Source organism: Stegostoma tigrinum, chromosome 13, assembly GCF_030684315.1.
Source record: "Stegostoma tigrinum isolate sSteTig4 chromosome 13, sSteTig4.hap1, whole genome shotgun sequence".
NCBI lineage: Eukaryota > Metazoa > Chordata > Chondrichthyes > Orectolobiformes > Stegostomatidae > Stegostoma > Stegostoma tigrinum.
In genome coordinates, this window is record NC_081366.1 from 51,721,271 (window position 1) to 51,741,303 (window position 20,033).

The following is a 20,033-nucleotide window of genomic DNA, read 5'->3' on the forward strand; positions in this document are numbered from 1 at the left end:
AACTTTTCTCTTGCTATCTTCTGGTCTTAATCTCAATAATTATGGAACTGGTCTCTATGGTGCATATCTTCTGCAATTGCACGGCAGGAACATAGACATTGAGCAGGACAGGACAAGAGAGTAGGTCCTTCAGCCTGTCATGTCAGTGTTGACCATAATGCCAATCTAAATGAACCCCATTGGCCTGTAAATGGCCCATATCCTTCTATTACCTGCCCGTCCCTATGTATGTCTAAATGCTTCCTAAAAGCTGCTATCATATCTGATTCTACCACCTCCCCTGCCAGCGCATTTGAGATACTAACTACCCTCTGTAAAAAAACTTGACTTACACATCTTCTTTAAACATTGCCTGCCCCCCCCCCCCCCCACCCCTGTCCTGTCATCTTAAACTTTTGCCCCTTAGTATTTGGCATTTCCTTCTTGGATAAAAAGACTTTGCCTATTCACTCTATCCACACCTCTCATACTTTTCTGATTGCACCTTTCAGCCTCCAATGCTCTAGCAAAAACAGTACAAGTTGTTCCAACTTCTTCTGAAAGCAAATATACTCCAATCCAGGGAATATTCTCTTTTGCAGCCTCTCCAAAAAACTCCACATCCTTCCTATTGTGTGGCAACCAGAACTGTACAACACTACCCCAAATATGACCTAACTAAAGTCTTATACAGCTGCAACATGACTTGCCAACTTCATACTCAATGGCCCGACCAATGAAGGCAAGCGTGTTGTAAGCCTTCTTTAACATGTTATCCATTTGTATTGCCACTTTCAGGGTTGTATGCACTTGCACCCCAAGATCCCATTGTATATCAGCACTCCTAAGTATTCTGCTGTTTACTGTATATTTTCCCCTTGCATTTGACCTCCCAAAATGCATCACCTCGCATATATCCAGATTAAATCCCATCTGCCATTTCTCCAAAAACTTTCCAGCTGATCTATATCCGGCTGTATCCTTTGATACCAACCCTACCAAACTTCATGGCCTCTCCAAACTTACCGATCAAAACACCTACATTTTCATCCAAATTGTTTTTAATATATTACAAACTGAGGTTCCAGCACTGACCAAAGAACAAAGAACAAAGAAAATTACAGCACAGGAACAGGCCCTTCGGCCCTCCAAGCCTGCGCTGATCAAGATCCTCTGTCTAACCTGTCATCTATTTTCTAACGGTCTGTGTGTGTTTGCTCCCTGCCCATCCATGTACCTGTCCAAATATATCTTAAAAGATGCTAACGTGTCTGCGTCTACCACCTCTGCTGGCAACGCATTCCAGGTGCCCACCACCCTCTGCGTAAAGAACTTTCCACGCATATCTCCCCTAAACTTTCCTCCTCTCACTTTGAACTCATGACTCCTCATAATAGAGTCCCCCTTGATCCTTGCAGAATACCACTGATCACAGAATCCAGTCAGAAAAACATCGCCCTACATCTGCTCTGCTTCCTTATGACCAGCCAATTTTGGATCCAACTTACCAATTCACCATGGATCCAATCTGACTTAATCTTCCAGATCAGCCTACCATCAAGTATCATGTTAAAGCTTGAGGAAAGTCCATGTAGATTACAGCCACTGCCCTACCATCAATCATCTTTGATACTTCTTCAAAAAAATTCAATCAAACTTGTGAGACAAGACTCCTTTGCGCAAAGTCATCCCTAAAAAATTCATTCTTTTCCAAATGTTAGTAAATCCTGTCCCTAAGAATCTTCTCCAACTATTTCCCTACCAGAGGTAAGGCTCGCCACTCATAATTTCCTCATTATCAACATTGCCTTTCATAAACAAAAGAATAATATTGGCTGTTCTGCAGTCTCTGAGACCTTCTCTGTGGCTCAAGAGGTTACAAAGATCTCTGTCAAGTCCCCAGAAATCTCCTTCCTTGCCTCACTCAGTATCCTGGGATAGTTCCTATCAGGCCCTAGGGACTTACTTACCGAAATGATTTTCAAGACACTCAACATCTCCTCCTTCTTAATATCGACACTCCCTAGAATATCTACATACCCCTACTTAACATTACCATCATCTATTCTTACAGAATACCAGTGTGAAGTACTGATTAAGGACCTCATCCATTTTCTCTGGCTCTGTGCATAAATTTCCTCCTATGTCCTTGAATGGGCCTATTCTTTTCCTAGCTACCCTCTTACTCCTAATATGCATATAAAATACTTTGGGATTCTCCTTAAGCCCAGTAGTCAAGAACTTTTCATGCTTCCTTTCAGCCCTCTTAATTCCTTGTTTAAGTTCTCTCCTGCTTCATTTATATTCCTCGCCAGCCTTGTTTGATTTCAATTTCTTGAATCTGACATATGCTTCCTTTTCCTTTTTGACTAAAAACTTTCAATATCTCTTTTCATCCAGGGTTCCAGAATCTTGCCATCCATATCATTCATTCTCGTAGCAACTCATCGGTCCTGAACCCTATCAACTGGCTTTTAAAAGATTCCCAAGTGTCAGATGTGGATTTACCTGAAACAGTCACTCCCAATCTAATTTCTACAGTTCTTGCTAATATTATCATAATTAGCTTTCCCACAGTTTAGCACTTTCACCCGAGGACCAGTCTTATCTTTGTTCATAACTGTCTTAAAAACTTACAGAATTATGAACACTAGGGTGGCACAATGGCTCACTGCTGCCTCACAGTGCCAGAGACCTGGGCTCGATTCCACCCTTGGGTCACAGTCTGTGTGGAGTTTGCACACGCTCCCTGTGTCTGATGGGTTTCCTCCAGGTGCTCAGGTTTCCTCCCACAGTCCAAGGACGTGCAGGTTAGAGGGACTGGCCATGCTAAATTGTCTGTAGTATCCAGGGATGTACAGACTAGGTGGATTAACCATTGGAAATGCAGGGTCACAGGAATATGGTAGGGGGGTGGATCTGGGTAGGATGCTCTTCAGAGGGCAGTGTGGACTCGATGGGTTTAATGGTCTGCTTCCTCACTATAGGGATTCTATGATCATTCCCAAAATGCTCCCCTACTGAAATTTCGATTACCTGACCAGGCTCATTCCCCAGTACAAGAAGGCAAGAGCAAGTCATCACTACTGGGACTTTGCAGTACCTTGGTTGCTGGCCCCATATTTATACACTAGCTCCTTAGCGCTCCAGGTGATGCACATTCAGGAAATTCCCTTCACACTGTTGTCCTGCACCAACATCTTCAAGGAAATAGTTGAGAAAAGCAAATTTGTTCTCACTTTGCCAACAAGTACTGGAAGTGCTAGTGCGTGGGTGATGGAGAAGTGGGCAGTACTGTACCCTGCCGATCAGCAAAGTCAAAGACACCTCTGGATCCAGCAATATTGAAATAGAGATAGTCAGTGATGTGTCTCAGATTAAAAGAAAAGCATAGCAGTGCAGTAAAAAAGAAGTCAGTCAATGAGCTTCTGTACTCCGCAAAGGTAAATGCCACCATCATCTTTCTAACTGCTCCATCACACTGACAGCGCACCACTCACTACTGTATGCATCATGTCCATGCAACACCACTCACTCACCTCAGACTACCAAACCATTTACAATTCCTGCCTCTGCACTGGCAGCACGTCACTACATCCCCTGCTTGGGCATCACCAATAACATTTTTCTCCTGGAGCATCAGAGGCTGGGGGATTACTTTGTAGAAGTTTATGAAATCACAGAGGGTATTGATGGGGCGAAGAGCTAAGATCCTTTTCCCCAGAGTAGGGGAGTCTAAAATGAGAGGACATTGGTGTAAAGTAAGAGGGGTAAGATTTAGAAGGAACCTAAGGGGCAACTTTTTCATGCAGAGGCTGAGGCATGTATGGAACAAGCTGCCAGCAGAAGTGGTGGGGGCAGGTATAATTACAATATTTAAAAGGCATCTGGATGGACTCATGAATAAGAAGGGTTTAGACAAACATGGGCCAAATGCTGGCAAATGGGACACAATCCCCCTAAGTTTAGGATGACATGGATGAGTTGGACTGAAGGGTCTGTTTCCATGCAGTATAACTGTATGACTCTATAACAATTCTACTATTAACTTCTTTTTTACATTGCCCCAACACCCTGTTTCAATGTAGAAAAATTGACCAGCTCCAGGCTGACGGTCCCACAGCCTGTCTGACCTACCTGTCATCGATTGAATAATGGCACTTGAGCAGCAGGATTAATTGTAGTCCATTCCTTGGACTGCAAAGGTTTCTCAGAGTCTCTAGTAGGATCAAGAGCCTGACAACCTGTGGCCAAGCCCCACAAGTGACAATTCTCCCCCTTGACCCAATTAAATACTAGTCTTCTTTAACTTACAGACATGGCCATATGGTTGAAGCATAAGCTGCTAGCACTTGCTGTAGGTGTGACACTGTACTGTTGAGCGACATTTCTTGGTTTCCTTGGATGTTTTGTACTCTGAACCATGTAAAGTTGCCTGCCTCCCCCTCTATGCCAAAAAAACCAATGCAACTCATAGAGGTTGGCAGCCTCCAAGCAAACACAACTTGAGTGAATGCCAGAAAGTGAAGCCAAAAGCTGTAAGTTGCATTGTACATGGCTAAAAATTAGTTTACTTACCCCTGCATGCAAAGTGACCTGGCAGAAGCATTCTAGTCATAGGTGTTCCTGAGCTCCAAAATGAAGTCTTGAAGAGTCTTGAAGAGATGTATGAGTGAGGGTGGAAGAGAACGGTGTCAACAGAGCATATGGGGATGTTGTGATGAAGACAGAATTAGGTAATTAGGCACCAGGTAAGACTTCTAACTTCCATGGTGAGGAGAATTGGAAGCTGCATTGAAAAGAGGCTATTAATGAGATGCAAATACATGGAAAGAAGGCAATCACTGCTCATTACCAATGTGGAAACTTGCTCTTTAAAACTTAGGGAGAAGATCAGATGGCTTAATGATATTATTGCTACATTATTAAACTAGAAAATCAGCTAATATTCTGGGAATCCAGGTTCAATTCTCATGACAGCAGATGGTGGAATTTGAATTAAATAGGAAAGGGAAAGGAAATCAGAGAAGGAAATCTGTCAACCTCACCTGGTCTAACCTACATACAACTCCCGATCCACAGCAATGTGATTGACTCTCAACTGCCCTTTGAAATGGCCTATTAATCCATTCATTGCATCAATTACTACAAAGTCTTTAACAAAGGGATGAAACTGGACAGACCACTTGGCGTTAACCTAAGCACCAGAAAAGACAATGGCAAAATCAGCCCTGTCAACCCTGCAAAGTCCTCCTTACTTTCTTTTGGGGGCTTGAACCAAAATTGGGAGAGCTGTCTCACAAACTAGTTGAGCAACAAGATAACATAACCATATTAAACAGAATCTTACCTTGCAGACAATATCACAGACACAACCATCACTCATTAAGAGGGCAGCGATGCAATCTTGACAACATGTAATAGACAGATGCCATCAGCATATGTATTATTGTACTCAGTACCGCCATTGCAATATTGATTTTGGGAAGTGCTTCAATGACAAAAAGGCTATTTAAAAGGGATGTGACAATAAATTTCTGTCTGACTTGAAACTAGAGTGATTTGTCTCAACTATCTTTGGATATGTCCTGTCCCACCAGTAGGAGAGACCCAGCAGAGGGGTAGCACAGTCACATACATTTGGGAGACAGTTGCCCTAGGAGTCCTCAGCATTGACTCCAAATCCCATGAAGTCTCTTGGCTTCAGATTAAACATGGGTAAGGAAACCTCCTGCTGATTGCGATGTACCATCCTCCCTTGGCTAATGAGTTGGTTGTTCTCCATGATGAACAATACTTGGATGAAGCACTGAAGGTGGCAAGGATAGAAAATGTGCTCTGGATGGGGGAATTTCAATGCCCACCACCAAGAATGGCTCAGCAACAGCATTACGGACCGAGCTGGTCGCGTGCAAAAGGATGCAGGTGGTAGACTCAGTCTGAAGGAGGTGATGTGGGAATCAATAAGAGGGAAAATTACACTTGACCTCATTCTTACCAATGTGCCAACTGCAGATGTATCTATCAACAACAGTATAGGTAAGAGTGATCACCTCACAATCTTTGTGGAAACAAAGTCCCACTTTCATGCTGAGAATACCCTCCGAAGCACCGTGTGGCACTGTCACCATTTTAAAATGAGACAGACTTTGAACAGATCCAGCAAATCAAGATTGGGCATCCATGAGGTGCTGTGGGGCATCAACAGCAGCAAAATTGTACTCCAATAAAAGTGCAACCTCATGGCTCGGCATATCCCCTACTCAACCATTGCCATCAATCCAGGGCTTTCAACGGGCTTTCTGGTTCAATGGAGAGAACAAAACGGCATGCCAGGCATAGCACCAGGCACACCTAAAAATGAGGGGTCAATCTGGTGAAGCTACAAAAAAAAGGAATGCTTGCATGCCAAACAACAGAAGCAGCAAAAGATAGACATAGCTAATCAATCCCAAACCAATGAACAAATCTAAACTCTGTAGTCTTGTCATGGGGACGGCACGGTGCCTCAGCCTCTCAGCGCCAGGGACCTGGGTTCAATTCCACTCTTAGGCAACTGTCTGTGTGGAACTTTCACATTCTCCCTGTTTCTGCGTGGGTTTCTTCTGGGTGCTCCGTTTTCCTCCCACAGTCCAAAGATGTGCAGGCTAGGTAGATTGGCCATGCTAAATTGCCCATAGTGTTCAGGGCTGTGTAGATTAGGTGGTTTTTGGGGGATGGGTCGAGGTGGGATACATCCTTTCCTTCCACCACAGGCACCTTGTAGCAGCAGTATGTGCTATCTATAGTATGCACAAGAGATTCACCAAAGATCTTGAGACACACCTTCCAAACACATGACCACTTCAATCTCGAAGTACAAGCAGAGCAGATACCTGGAAACACTACCGGTTGTAAGTTCCCCTCCAAGTCACATACTATCCTGACTTGGAAATATATCACCATTCCTTCAATGTCATGGGGTCAAAATCCTGGAATTCCCTCCCGAAAGGCATTGTAGGTCAACCTATAGCATGTGGACTGCAGTGGTTCAAGCAGGCAGGTCACTGCTACCTTCTCAAGGCAACTAGGGATAGGTAATAGATGCTGGCATCCAGCGATTTCCATGTCAAAAAATGCCAATAAAGAACAAGGGGCACCAAATACAGCCATCTCCAGGCAAACATTATAGACTATTTTTTCTCCTGGCTACTCACAGCATTTTCTCAATAATAAGAGAATCCTGTACAATCCAGTGTTAACAAGCCTCCCTGTTATGGTGAAAACAAAAATAATGCGATGAGTCATTAGGAACAGCCATCTAGACCTGAAACGTTAGCTTGCTTTCTCTCCACAGATGCTGCCTGACCCATTGTGATCTCCAAAATTTTTGCTCTCAGTAAAAATTCCAACATCTGCAGTAATTTGCTCCACACTATTAGGCATTATTTGCACCAGCCTTGATTTGAATGTCTTGCCAGTTTAGAAACAGCATCAACACTAACAGTCAGTTGAAGCAGGCAAAGGGATAGCAGACGCGATAACAGGTAGTTTTTGATTTAAGAAAAATTTTCTCTACCTTTACTTATAAATAATTAAACACAAACTTTGTTACTTCCTATTCTAGCTGAGAAATTCTAAGGGTAGGAAGACCCTAATGGGGAGTTATCTACAGGCCCCCAAGCAGTAGTCAGGATGTAGGGTGCAAGTTGAATCAAGAGTTGAAATTGGCCTGTCGCAAAGGTATTACTACAGTTGTTATGGGAGATTTCAACATTCGGGTAGACTGGGAGAATCAGGATGGCACTGGACCCCAAGAAAGGGAGTTTGTGGAGTGCCTCTGAGATGGATTCTTAGAACAGCTTGTACTGGACCCTACCAGGGAGGAGGCAATTCTGGATCTGGTGTTGTGCAACGAACTGGGTTTGATCAGGGACCTCAAAGTAAAGGAGCCATTAGGAGGTAGTGACCATAATATGATAATTTGTTATCTGCAGTTTGAGAGGGAGAAGGGAGAATCAGAAGTGTCAATATTGCAGTTGAACAAAGGGAACTATGGAGCTATGAGGGAGGAGCTGGCCAAAGTTCAATGGTACAATACCCTATCAGGGATGGCAGTGGAACAGCAATGGCAGGTATTTCTGGATGTAATGCAGAAGGTGCAGGATCAGTTCATTCCAAAGAGGAAGAAAGATCCTAAGGGGAGGCAGGACGGCCGTGGCTGATGAGGGAAGTTAAGGACTGTATAAAAATAAAAGAGAAGTATAACATAGCAAGGATGAGTGGGAAGCCGGAGGACTCAGAAGCTTTAAAAGAGCAACAGCGGATAACTAAAAAGGCAATGCACAGAGAAAAAAATTAGGTATGAAGGAAAACTGGCCAAAAATATAAAGGAGAATAGTAAAAGCTTTTTTAGGTATGTGAAAAGAAAAAATATGGTTACGACTAAAATTGGGCCCTTGAAGTCAGAAATGGGTGAATTTATTATGGGGAACAAGGAAATGGCAGAAGAGTTGAATAGGTACTTTGGATCTGTCTTCACCAGGGAAGACACAAGCAATCTCCCAGATGCAACAGTGCCTGAAGGACCTCGGGTAGTGGACGAACTGAAGGGTATTTATATTAGGCAGGAAATGGTGTTGGATAGATTGTTAGGTCTGAAGGCTGATAAGTCCCCGGGACCTGATGGTCTGCATCCCAGAGTACTTAAGGAGGTGGCTCTAGAAATTGTGGACGCATTGGTAATCATTTTCAAATGTTCTATAGATTCAGGATCAGTTCCTGCGGATTGGAGGGTGGCTAATGTTGTCCCACTTTTCAAGAAAGGAGGGAGAAAGAAAACAGGAAAGTACAGGCCGGTTAGCCTGACATCAGTGGTGGGAAAGATGCTGGAGTCAACTATAAAAGATGAAATTACGACTCATTTGGATAGCAGTAACAGGATAGGTCAGAGTCAGCATGAATTTACGAAGGGGAAATTGTGCTTGACTAATCTTCTGGAATTTTTTGAGGCTGTATCTATGAAGATGGACAAGGGAGAACCAATGGACGTAGTGTACCTGTACTTTCAGAAAGCCTTTGATAAAGTCCCGCATGGGAGATTGATGAACAAAATTAGGGCACATGGTATTGAGGGCAAAATACTGACTTGGATTGAAAATTGGCTGGCTGGCAGGAAGCAAAAGGGTAGTGATAAACGGGTCCCTTTCGGAATGGCAGGCGGTGACCAGTGGGGTACCACAAGGTTTGGTGCTGGGACCGCAGCTGTTTACAATATATATTAATGATATAGACAAAGGCATTAAAAGTAATATTAGCAAATTTGCTGATGACACAAAGCTGGATGGCAGTGTGAAATGTGAGGAGGATGTTATTAGAATACAGGGTGACTTGGAAGGGCTAGGTGAGTGGACGGATGCATGGCAGATGCAGTTTAATGTGGATAAATGTGTGGTTATCCACTTTGGTGGCAAGAACAGGAAAGCAGATTACTATCTCAATGGAGTCAAGTTAGGTAAAGGGGAAGTGCAACGAGATCTAGGTATTCTTGTACATCAGTCAATGAAAGCAAGCATGCAGGTACAGCAGGCAGTGAAGAAAGCTAATGACATGCTGGCCTTCATAACAAGAGGAATTGAGTATAGGAGCAAAGAGGTCCTTCTGCAGCTGTACAGGGCCCTGGTGAGACTGCACCTGGAATATTGTGTCTAGTTTTCGTCTCCAAATTTGAGGAAAGACATTCTTGCTCTTGAGGGCGTGCAGCGTAGGTTCATGAGGTCAATTCCCAGAATGGCAGGACTATCATATGTTGAAAGATGGGAGCTTGGGCTTGTATACACTTGAGTTTAGAAGGATGAGAGGGATCTGATTGTGACGTATAAGATGATTAAGGGATTGGACACTCTGGAGGCAGGAAGCATGTTTCCGCTGATGGGTGAGTCCAGAACCAGAGGACACAGTTTAAAAATAAGAGGTAGGCCATTTAGAACAGAGTTGAGGAAAAGCGTCTTCACCCAGAGAGTGGTGGATATATGGAATGCTCTGCCCCAGAAGGCAGTGGAGGCCAACTCTCTGGGTACTTTCAAGAAAGAGATGGATAGAGCTGTTAAAGATAGTGGAATCAAGGGTTATGAGGACAAGGCAGGATCAGGATACTGACTGTGGATGATCAGCCATGATCATAATGAATGATGATGCTGGCTTGAAGGGCCGAATGGCCTACTCCTGCACCTATTGTCAATTGTCCATCTTCGAATCACCAAGATTAGTTCACAAGAAGACAGTTGAAGTCAACAAATTGAAACAAAACACATTCAGAGAACTGATGGTGAACCATTGCTTATCTCGAATTATGAATGTAAATAGTTTAAATGAAATTGAAAATTAACGTTGAAAACAATTGGGCATTGGAGAATATCTTATTCCTAATTTTATTTTCAAATGAATAGCACAATCAAACATAGGGTTGCCAATTATGAGAAAGATTAACTCTTGTCAATTTTGATCACAATTTCATCAATAATCTCTGGTTTTATTCTCTGAGTGAATCTCCCCAATAAATTGACAGCATTACTTTTCCATATTATGAACTTTATTTATAGACAAAGGTAAAACTACTACTTCAGAATATCGTTGTTATTTTGAGTAGAGAATATTTAAACAAATTAACTGTTTTGTTTGACACAGCAGAAGTTCATTTCTAAATTTCAGTTGATTTACTTTCATACTCAACACTGTACATGAAAAAGAAAGGCATTTATTTTTCAAAATAAGATCTGAGATTTGGTTACTTATTGTATATCTCTATGAGAAAATATTGGAAAGAAATTGCAACTATTCATAAGCACATAATACTGCAAGTTTATTAAGTATGAAGTCAGAAGCAAATAACCAATCAATTTGCGTCACTTACATGGGATCCAAAATCATACCTAAGAATTTTACAAGATAACAAAGTGTGAAGCTGGATGAACACAGCAGGCCAAGCAGCATCTCAGGAGCACAAAAGCTGACGTTTCGGGCCTAAACCGTTCATCAGAGAGGGGGATGGGGTGAGGGTTCTGGAATAAATAGGGAGAGAGGGGGAGGCGGACCGAAGATGGAGAGAAAAGAAGATAGGTGGAGAGGAGAGTATAGGTGGGGAGGTAGGGAGGGGACAGGTCAGTCCAGGGAAGACGGACAGGTCAAGGACGTGGAATGAGGTTAGTAGGTAGGAGATGGAGGTACGGCTTGGGGTGGGAGGAAGAGATGGGTGAGAGGAAGAACAGGTTAGGGAGGCAGAGACAGGCTGGACTGGTTTTGGGATGCAGTGGGGTGAGGGGAAGAGCTTGGCTGTTGTGTGATGCAGTGGGGGGAGGGGATGAACTGGGCTGGTTTTGGGATGCAGTGGGGGAAGGGGAGATTTTGAAGCTAGTGAAGTCCACATTGATACCATTGGGCTGCAGGGTTCCCAAGCGGAATATGAGATGCTGCTCCTGCAACCTTCGGGTGGCATCATTGTGGCACTGCAGGAGGCCCATGATGGACATGTCATCTAAAGAATGGGAGGGGGAGTTGAAATGGTTCGCGACTGGGAGGTGCAGTTGTTTATTGCAAACCGAGCGGAGGTGTTCTGCAAAGCGGTCCCCAAGCCTCCGCTTGGTTTCCCCAATGTAGAGGAAGCCACACCAGGTACAATGGATACAGTGTACCACATTGGCAGATGTGCAGGTGAACCTCTGCTTAATATGGAAAGTAATCTTGGGGCCTGGGATAGGGGTGAGGGAGGAGGTGTGGGGGCAAGTGTAGCACTTCCTGCGGTTGCAGGGTAAGGTGCCAGGTGTGGTGGGGTTGGAGGGCAGTGTGTAGCGAACAACGGAGTCACGGAGAGAGTGGTCTCTCCGGAAAGTAGACAAGGATGGGGATGGAAAAATGTCTTGGGTGGTGAGGTCGGATTGCAGATGGTGGAAGTGTCGGAGGATGATGCGTTGTATCCGGTGTTTAGTGGGGTGGTGTTTGAGAACGAGGGGGATCCTCTTTGGGTGGTTGTGGCGGGGGCGGGGTGTGAGGGATGTGTTGCGGGAAATGCAGGAGACGCGGTCAAGGGCATTCTCGACCACTGTGGGGGGAAAGTTGCGGTCCTTGAAGAATTTGGACATCTGGGATGTGCGGGAGTGGAATGCCTCATCCTGGGAGCAGATGCGGCGGAGGCGGAAGAATTGGGAATAGGGGATGGAATTTTTACAGGAGGGTGGTTGGGAGGAGGTGTATTCTAGGTAGCTGTGGGAGTCGGTGGGCATGAAATGGACATTAGCTACAAGCTGGTTGTCTGAGATGGAGACTGAGAGGTCCAGGAAGGAGAGGGATGTGTTGGAGATGGCCCAGGTGAACTTGACGTTGGGGTGGAAGGTGTTGGTGAAGTGGATGAACTGTTGGAGCTCCTCTGGGGAGCAAGAGGCGGTGCCGATACAGTCATCAATGTAACGGAGGATGTGTTGGGGTTTGGGGCCTGTGTAGGTGCGGAAGAGGGACTGTTCCACGTAACCTACAAAGAGGCAGGCATAGCTGGGGCCCCATGCGGGTGCCCATGGCCACCCCCTTTGTCTGTAGGAAGTGGGAGGAATCGAAAGAGAAGTTGTTGAGGGTGAGGACGAGTTCGGCTAGGCGGATGAGGGTGTCGGTGGAGGGGGACTGGTCGGGTCTGCGGGACAGGAAAAAGCGGAGGGCTTTGAGGCTATCTGCATGCAGAATACAGGAGTATAGGGACTGGACGTCCATGGTGAAAATGAGGTGTTGGGGGCCAGGGAATTGGAAGTTCTGGAGGAGGTGGAGGGCGTGGGTGGTGTCACGGATGTCGGGAGGGAGTTCGTGGACAAAAGGGGAGAAAATGGAGTCCAGATAGGTGGAGATGAGTTCAGTGGGGCAGGAACAGGCTGAGACAATGGGTCGACCAGGGCAGGCAGGTTTATGGATTTTGGGAAGGAGCTAGAAACAGGCCGTGCGGGGTTGGGGAAAAATGAGGTTGGAGGCTGTGGGTGGGAGGTCCCTTGAGGTGATGAGGTCATGAATGGTGTTGGAGATGATGGTTTGGTGCTCGGGGGTGGGGTCATGATCAAGGGGGCGGTAGGTGGAGGTGTCGGAGAGTTGGCGTTTGGCCTCGGCGAAGTAGAGGTCAGTGCACCCTACTACCACTGGGCCACATCTGACTGCGGGCTCTCCCCTTTGGTCCAGGAACTCCCTAACTACGTCCGTGACACCACCCACGCCCTCCACCTCCTCCAGAACTTCCAATTCCCTGGCCCCCAACACATCATTTTCACCACGGACATCCAGTCCCTATACACCTGTATTCCTCATACAGATGGCCTCAAAGCCCTCCGCTTCTTCCTGTCCCGCAGGCCCAACCAGTCCCGCTCCACCGACACCCTCATCCACCTAGCCGAACTCGTCCTCACCCTCAACAACTTATCTTTCGATTCCTCCCACTTCCTACAGACAAAGGGGGTGGCCATGGGCACCCACATGGGCCCCAGCTATGCCTGCCTCTTTGTAGGTTACGTGGAACAGTCCCTCTTCCGCACCTACACAGGCCCCAAACCCCAACACATCCTCCGTTACATTGATGACTGTATCGGCACCGCCTCTTGCTCCCCAGAGGAGCTCCAACAGTTCATCCACTTCACCAACACCTTCCACCCCAACGTCAAGTTCACCTGGGCCATCTCCAACACATCCCTCTCCTTCCTGGACCTCTCAGTCTCCATCTCAGACAACCAGCTTGTAACTGATGTCCATTTCAAGCCCACTAACTCCCACAGCTACCTAGAATACACTTCCTCCCAACCACCCTCCTGTAAAAATTCCATCCCCTATTCCCAATTCTTCCGCCTCCGCCGCATCTGCTCCCAGGATGAGGCATTCCACTCCCGCACATCCCAGATGTCCAAATTCTTCAAGGACCGCAACTTTCCCCCCACAGTGGTCGAGAATGCCCTTGACCCCGTCTCCTGCATTTCCCGCAACACATCCCTCACACCCCGCCCCCGCCACAACTACCCAAAGAGGATCCCCCTCGTTCTCACACACCACCCCACCAACCTCCGGATACAACACATCATCCTCCGACACTTCCGCCATCTACAATCCGACCCCACCATCCAAGACATTTTTCCATCCCCATCCTTTTCTGCTTTCTGGAGAGACCACTCTCTCCGTGACTTCCTTGTTCGCTCCACACTGCCCTCCAACCCCACCACACCTGGCACCTTCCCCTGCAACCGCAGGAAATGTTACACTTGCCCCCACACCTCCTCCCTCACCCCTATCCCAGGCCCCAAGATTACTTTCCATATTAAGCAGAGGTTTACCTGCACATCTGCCAATGTGGTATACTGTATCCATTGTACCTGGTGTGGCTTCCTCTACATTGGGGAAACCAAGCGGAGGCTTGGGGACTGCTTTGCAGAACACCTCCGCTCGGTTCGCAATAAACAACTGCACCTCCCAGTCGCGAACCATTTCAACTCCCCCTCCCATTCTTTAGATGGCATGTCCATCATGGGCCTCCTGCAGTGCCACAATGATGCCACCCGAAGGTTGCAGGAACAGCAACTCATATTCCGCTTGGGAACCCTGCAGCCCAATGGTATCAATGTGGACTTCACCAGCTTCAAAATCTCCCCTTCCCCCACTGCATCCCAAAACGAGCCCAGTTCATCCCCTCCCCCACTGCACCACACAACAGCCCAGCTCTTCCCCTCCCCCCACTGCATCCCAAAACCAGCCCAGCTCTTCCCCTCCCCCCACTGCATCCCAAAACCAGCCCAGCCTCTCTCTGCCTCCCTAACCTGTTCTTCCTCTCGCCCATCCCTTCCTCCCACCCCAAGCTGCACCTCCATCTCCTACCTACTAACCTCATTCCACCTCCTTGACCTGTCCATCTTCCCTGGACTGACCTATCCCCTCCCTACCTCCCCACCTATACTCTCCTCTCCACCTATCTTCTTTTCTCTCCATCTTCGGTCTGCCTCCCCCTCTCTCCCTATTTATTCCAGAACCCTCACCCCTCTCTGATGAACGGTTTAGGCCCGAAATGTCAGCTTTTGTGCTCCTGGGATGCTGCTTGGCCTGCTGTGTTCATCCAGCTTCACACTTTATTATCTTGGATTCTCCAGCATCTGCAGTTCCCATTATCGCTAAGAATTTTATAGTTGGTTTATGTTCAGTGCTCAAGTCTACGTATAATGTTTATCCACGTTACATACTTTCTGAAGCTAAAGCACGTCATCACACTGGTGCTACCACTCCGAATTCAAAAATTGAGGTTCTTTTACATAATGAGAATACATTTTTCTATTTTCAACTTAGCATTTCCTTTCAAAGCAACATAATTATTTCTCCCTTATTACTTTGTATGTGACTGAACACAAAAGGTGAGCAGAACTCAAAGGTCAGCTGGTCAAGAGAGAGACAGAAAGCAGAGGCCAGCGAATTATGTCCACTGTCCATTGTCTTCCTCTGCAGCAAATGTAGCAAAGACCACCATACCAAAGTGAGGGTTTTGAGCCCCTTGTGGAAAACACAGAGTTGGCCAGCATGAGCAATTCATTATCTTATGAAAGAGAAAGCTGCCACCGGTTAGTTTATAGGATTTTGCAAAATTTAGTTTAGTTACATTACCTGGAGCTACTGCAGTGGCTGTACTCGCATAACATTCCTCAATCCCATCAATGTGCTTTATGTCAGTTTCGCACTCAACCGTCTCCTGTGAATTAGTACTGTTTAGGTGCATGTTACAGTTCAGCACCCTGCCACTGAGCAGATCTGTGTATGTCGCAGTTCCTGGTAACAGTTCCAAGCTATTGTTCTGGCCCTTTGTTCTGCTTTCCTCTTTAGCTGATTCCACAACATCTGTCTTACGTTGTTTTTTATTTGCAATACAAACAGTATTGGGCCCATGAGATTGTTGGCTTTTTATTTTCTGCATTAGTGGTATTTATAATTAGCCATTAACATTAGAAAACATACTGATATTGATGATGCTTGCTCCCTTGATAGGACATAAGTGGCTGTTTGCATAAATGCCTGTGAGAATTTGATTTACAAGTCACCTCCTCATTAAGCCAAACTTAGTGGAGTCTAACTTGTGTCTTTAGGTCATGAATTTCTGATATAGTTAAAAGATAGAGAGGCAACTGTCTTATTCTCCAATATTTTCATTAATTAACCTGTCACATTGTTCTTGAAGTCTTCTTTTATCATTCATCCGGTATGTTCGAATGTTTCCTTCTTCAGTCTTTGAGCCTAAATTGTTCTTATCCTTTAACTTGCAGCACTGCAGTGTGGAATGTATACCTGCAAGAAAAATGACTAATTAGTAAATTATTTAATATATGGTTGCATGACTTAGATAATATATTGTAGTGCCTCGGTTCTGGAATTCAAATGGTTAAAAATCCTCAAAGCCCAGTTTGAAAGCCTTGGGTCCATGTTTGAAAGTTTAATTAGCCAGATTCCATAATCTCTGTCTTGAAGGAGGTAAGAAATAAATAAATGGACCTGCTACACTGCAACAGTATTACTAGGCACCCTACCACAGAGCTGCTGCAATAGTAATTATGAAGAAATCAAACCAGTGTCCCACCTTCTAAATCGTTATTAAAAGGGCGTGGAAACAGAAAACAGAGAAGAAACTGGAATAATTTCTACTCAAGAGATAGCAAGAACTGCAGATGCTGGGAAAAGAGATAACCAAGTGCAGAGGTGGACGAACACAGCAGGCCAGGCAGCATCAGAGGAACAGGAAAGTTGACATTTCCAGTCAGGACACTTCTGAAATCTTCTGAAGAAGGGTCCTGACCCAAAACATAAGCTTTCCTGTTCCTCTGATGCTGGTTGGCCTGTTAAGTTCTTCCAGCTCCACACTTTGTTATATCTAATTTCTACGCAAACCCAGATTCTTATTCTTAGTCGAAAGCTCAACTCTCTTGAATATTTCCCTGAAGGTATATTTGGGGACAGCTTCTTTATGCATTAAAATAGGTCGCTGATGGAACATCATGAGAAAACCTCTGCAATTCTACCTTGCTGCAAAGTATGAGCTTTTTTTTACAACTTATTTAAGATTTAGCATTCTTCCAAAAAAAAACAACTGTTAGTTAAATGAAGCCATGAGCAAACTTGGGTTTATTTTTCCTCAAATTCTTCTTGGTGTATGTTGGCAGAGAAACACTGGAGTACCTACAAGGAACCTATGTTCATATGTTTATTCAAAATGGGTAAAAAATTCCTTTCCACCCTTTGCACATAGCTGGTGATTATATATCAGCAAATAACAGTCGCAGATGGAACAAGACTAACATGGCGTTTTTGTTCAAGATGCTATTTTTGCTCCTTTCCCATCACTACCAGAAAGGTACCTCCCAAAAAAAAAGCACAAGTAAAAATTCCATGCACGCCAATATAGATTCTTTTCACTTCCAAGTCTATCATAGGAGAAAGCGGAAAAAAGGACAGAAATCTTTTGCTCAGATGAAGACTCATTTTGCATGACAGCTCCTTCTATGCTATTTTTTTACTGACAAATTTATTGACTTATGTTAAATGCCATGACTTTGAAGAGCTTTTGGGACTATAAGTTGCTTTTGGTCAGCAACATTACAGTGATGGCTACAAAGATTTTGTCACAATCTCCTTCAGCACAGAATGTCTGTAGTTCTCCATCCAGAAAGTCAGCCTTTCCTCAACACTTCGAACTGAAGTCTAAAAATCAAAACACAGGGGAAGTGGGATAGGTGTTTATGGTTGGAGGTGGGGCAGGGAAGGGGTAGGGTGGTGAAGACATTTATTATTAATCAAAGACACCCCCTGTTTGGTCTACAATCTATCTTCCCACTATGTTTTCCACCCCCTAAATCAACACATTCCCGCATGGAACTACATGAATTCTGCCACCCAAACAAAGTGTTATTTGTTGCAAAAGGCAGTAACTCAATATCTAGAAGAGAGTCACAAAATTGTACTGATGTATTTGACCCACTATTCTACACCAGTTCTCCAAATAGGCATTTCACTTCTCATTACCCACCACAGGGTACACCACAGTTAAGGACCTACAGAAGAGGCACTGTTCTTAGATAACAAAGTTTCTTGCATGGTATGTATTGATAATAAATATAACTAAATTTGGCATAACTACTATGACCTTAGGGATCTGATACAGTTATGTCTGTTCCCTCTGCAACTAGAATAAAACTTCTTGTTTCCACCCAGAAAATTGCATGTGATATCAGTAGAATGAGTGCAGCCCACAAACATTAACTGTTTCAGAACCATTATCATATACAACATAAATAGTTCACTGAAATCATTCCACTCTCTCAATGCATCACAAATTCACATTTTAGCAATACCTCCAAACACTTCTCTCAGTAATAAATTGGTAATGTCAGCCTAGCCAATCTGTACAAGTTCCAAGATAATAAAATGTGAGGCTGGATGAACACAGCAGGCCAAGCAGCATCTCAGGAGCACAAAAGCTGACGTTTCGGGCCTAGACCCTTCATCAGAGAGGGGGATGGGGAGGGGGAACTGGAATAAATACGGAGAGAGGGGGAGGCGGACCGAAGATGGAGAGAAATGAAGATAGGTGGAGAGTGTAGGTGGGGAGGTAGGGAGGGGATAGGTCAGTCCAGGGAAGACGGACAGGTCAAGGAGGTGGGATGAGGTTAGTGGGTAGCTGGGGGTGCGGCTTGGGGTGGGAGGAAGGGATGGGTGAGAGGAAGAACCGGTTAGGGAGGCAGAGACAGGTTGGACTGGTTTTGGGATGCAGTGGGTGGGGGGGAAGAGCTGGGCTGGTTGTGTGGCGCAGTGGGGAGAGGGGACGAACTGGGCTGGTTTAGGGATGCAGTGGGGGAAGGGGAGATTTTGAAACTGGTGAAGTCCACATTGATACCATATGGCTGCAGGGTTCCCAGGCGGAATATGAGTTGCTGTTCCTGCAACCTTCGGGTGGCATCATTGTGGCAGTGCGGGAGGCCCATGATGGACATGTCATCTAGAGAATGGGAGGGGCAGTGGAAATGGTTTGCGACTGGGAGGTGCAGTTGTTTGGTGCGAACTGAGCGGAGGTGTTCTGCAAAGCGGTCCCCAAGCCTCCGCTTGGTTTCCCCCATGTAGAGGAAGCCGCACTGGGTACAGTGGATGCAGTATACCACATTGGCAGATGTGCAGGTGAACCTCTGCTTAATGTGGAATGTCATCTTGGGGCCTCAGTCTCCATCTCAGGCAACCAGCTTGTAACTGATGTCCATTTCAAGCCCACCGACTCCCACAGCTACCTAGAATACACCTCCTCCCACCCACCCTCCTGCAAAAATTCCATTCCCTATTCCCAATTCCTCCGCCTCCGCCGCATCTGCTCCCACGATAAGACATTCCACTCCCGCACATCCCAGATGTCCAAGTTCTTTAAGGACCGCAACTTTCCCCCCACAGTGATCGAGAACACCCTTGACCGCGTCTCCCGTATTTCCCGCAACACATCCCTCACACCCCGCCCCCGCCACAACCGCCCCAAGAGGATCCCCCTCGTTCTCACACACCACCCTACCAACCTCCGGATACAACGCATTATCCTCCGACACTTCCGCCATTTACAATCCGACCCCACCACCCAAGACATTTTTCCATCCCCATCCTTTTCTGCTTTCCGGAGAGATCACTCTCTCCATGACTCCCTTGTTCGCTCCACACTGCCCTCCAACCGCACCACACCCGGCACCTTCCCCTGCAACCGCAGGAAATGCTACACTTGTCCCCACACCTCCTCCCTCACCCCCATCCCAGGCCCCAAGATGACATTCCACATTAAGCAGAGGTTCACCTGCACATCTGCCAATGTGGTATACTGCATCCACTGCACTCAGTGCGGCTTCCTCTACATTGGGGAAACCAAGCGGAGGCTTGGGGACCGCTTTGCAGAACACCTCCGCTCAGTTCGCAACAAACAACTGCACCTCCCAGTCGCAAACCATTTCCACTCCCCCTCCCATTCTCTAGATGGCATGTCCATCATGGGCCTCCTGCACTGCCACAAT

At 45.8% G+C, this 20,033-nt stretch overlaps 1 protein-coding gene across 2 annotated transcripts in view; it reads right to left on the reverse strand.

The window, feature by feature from the left end:
* The window catches only part of sh3tc2 (SH3 domain and tetratricopeptide repeats 2), a 112,392-nt gene that overhangs the window by 90,256 nt on the left and 2,103 nt on the right, over positions 1 to 20,033 (reverse strand). For both annotated transcript variants that reach the window (XM_059650741.1, XM_059650742.1), the window contains exon 2: positions 15,616 to 16,290. In XM_059650741.1, the coding sequence (XP_059506724.1) occupies positions 15,616 to 15,922 (307 nt within the window). In that variant the 5' untranslated portion in view covers positions 15,923 to 16,290. The remainder of the gene's footprint in view (positions 1 to 15,615; positions 16,291 to 20,033) is intronic.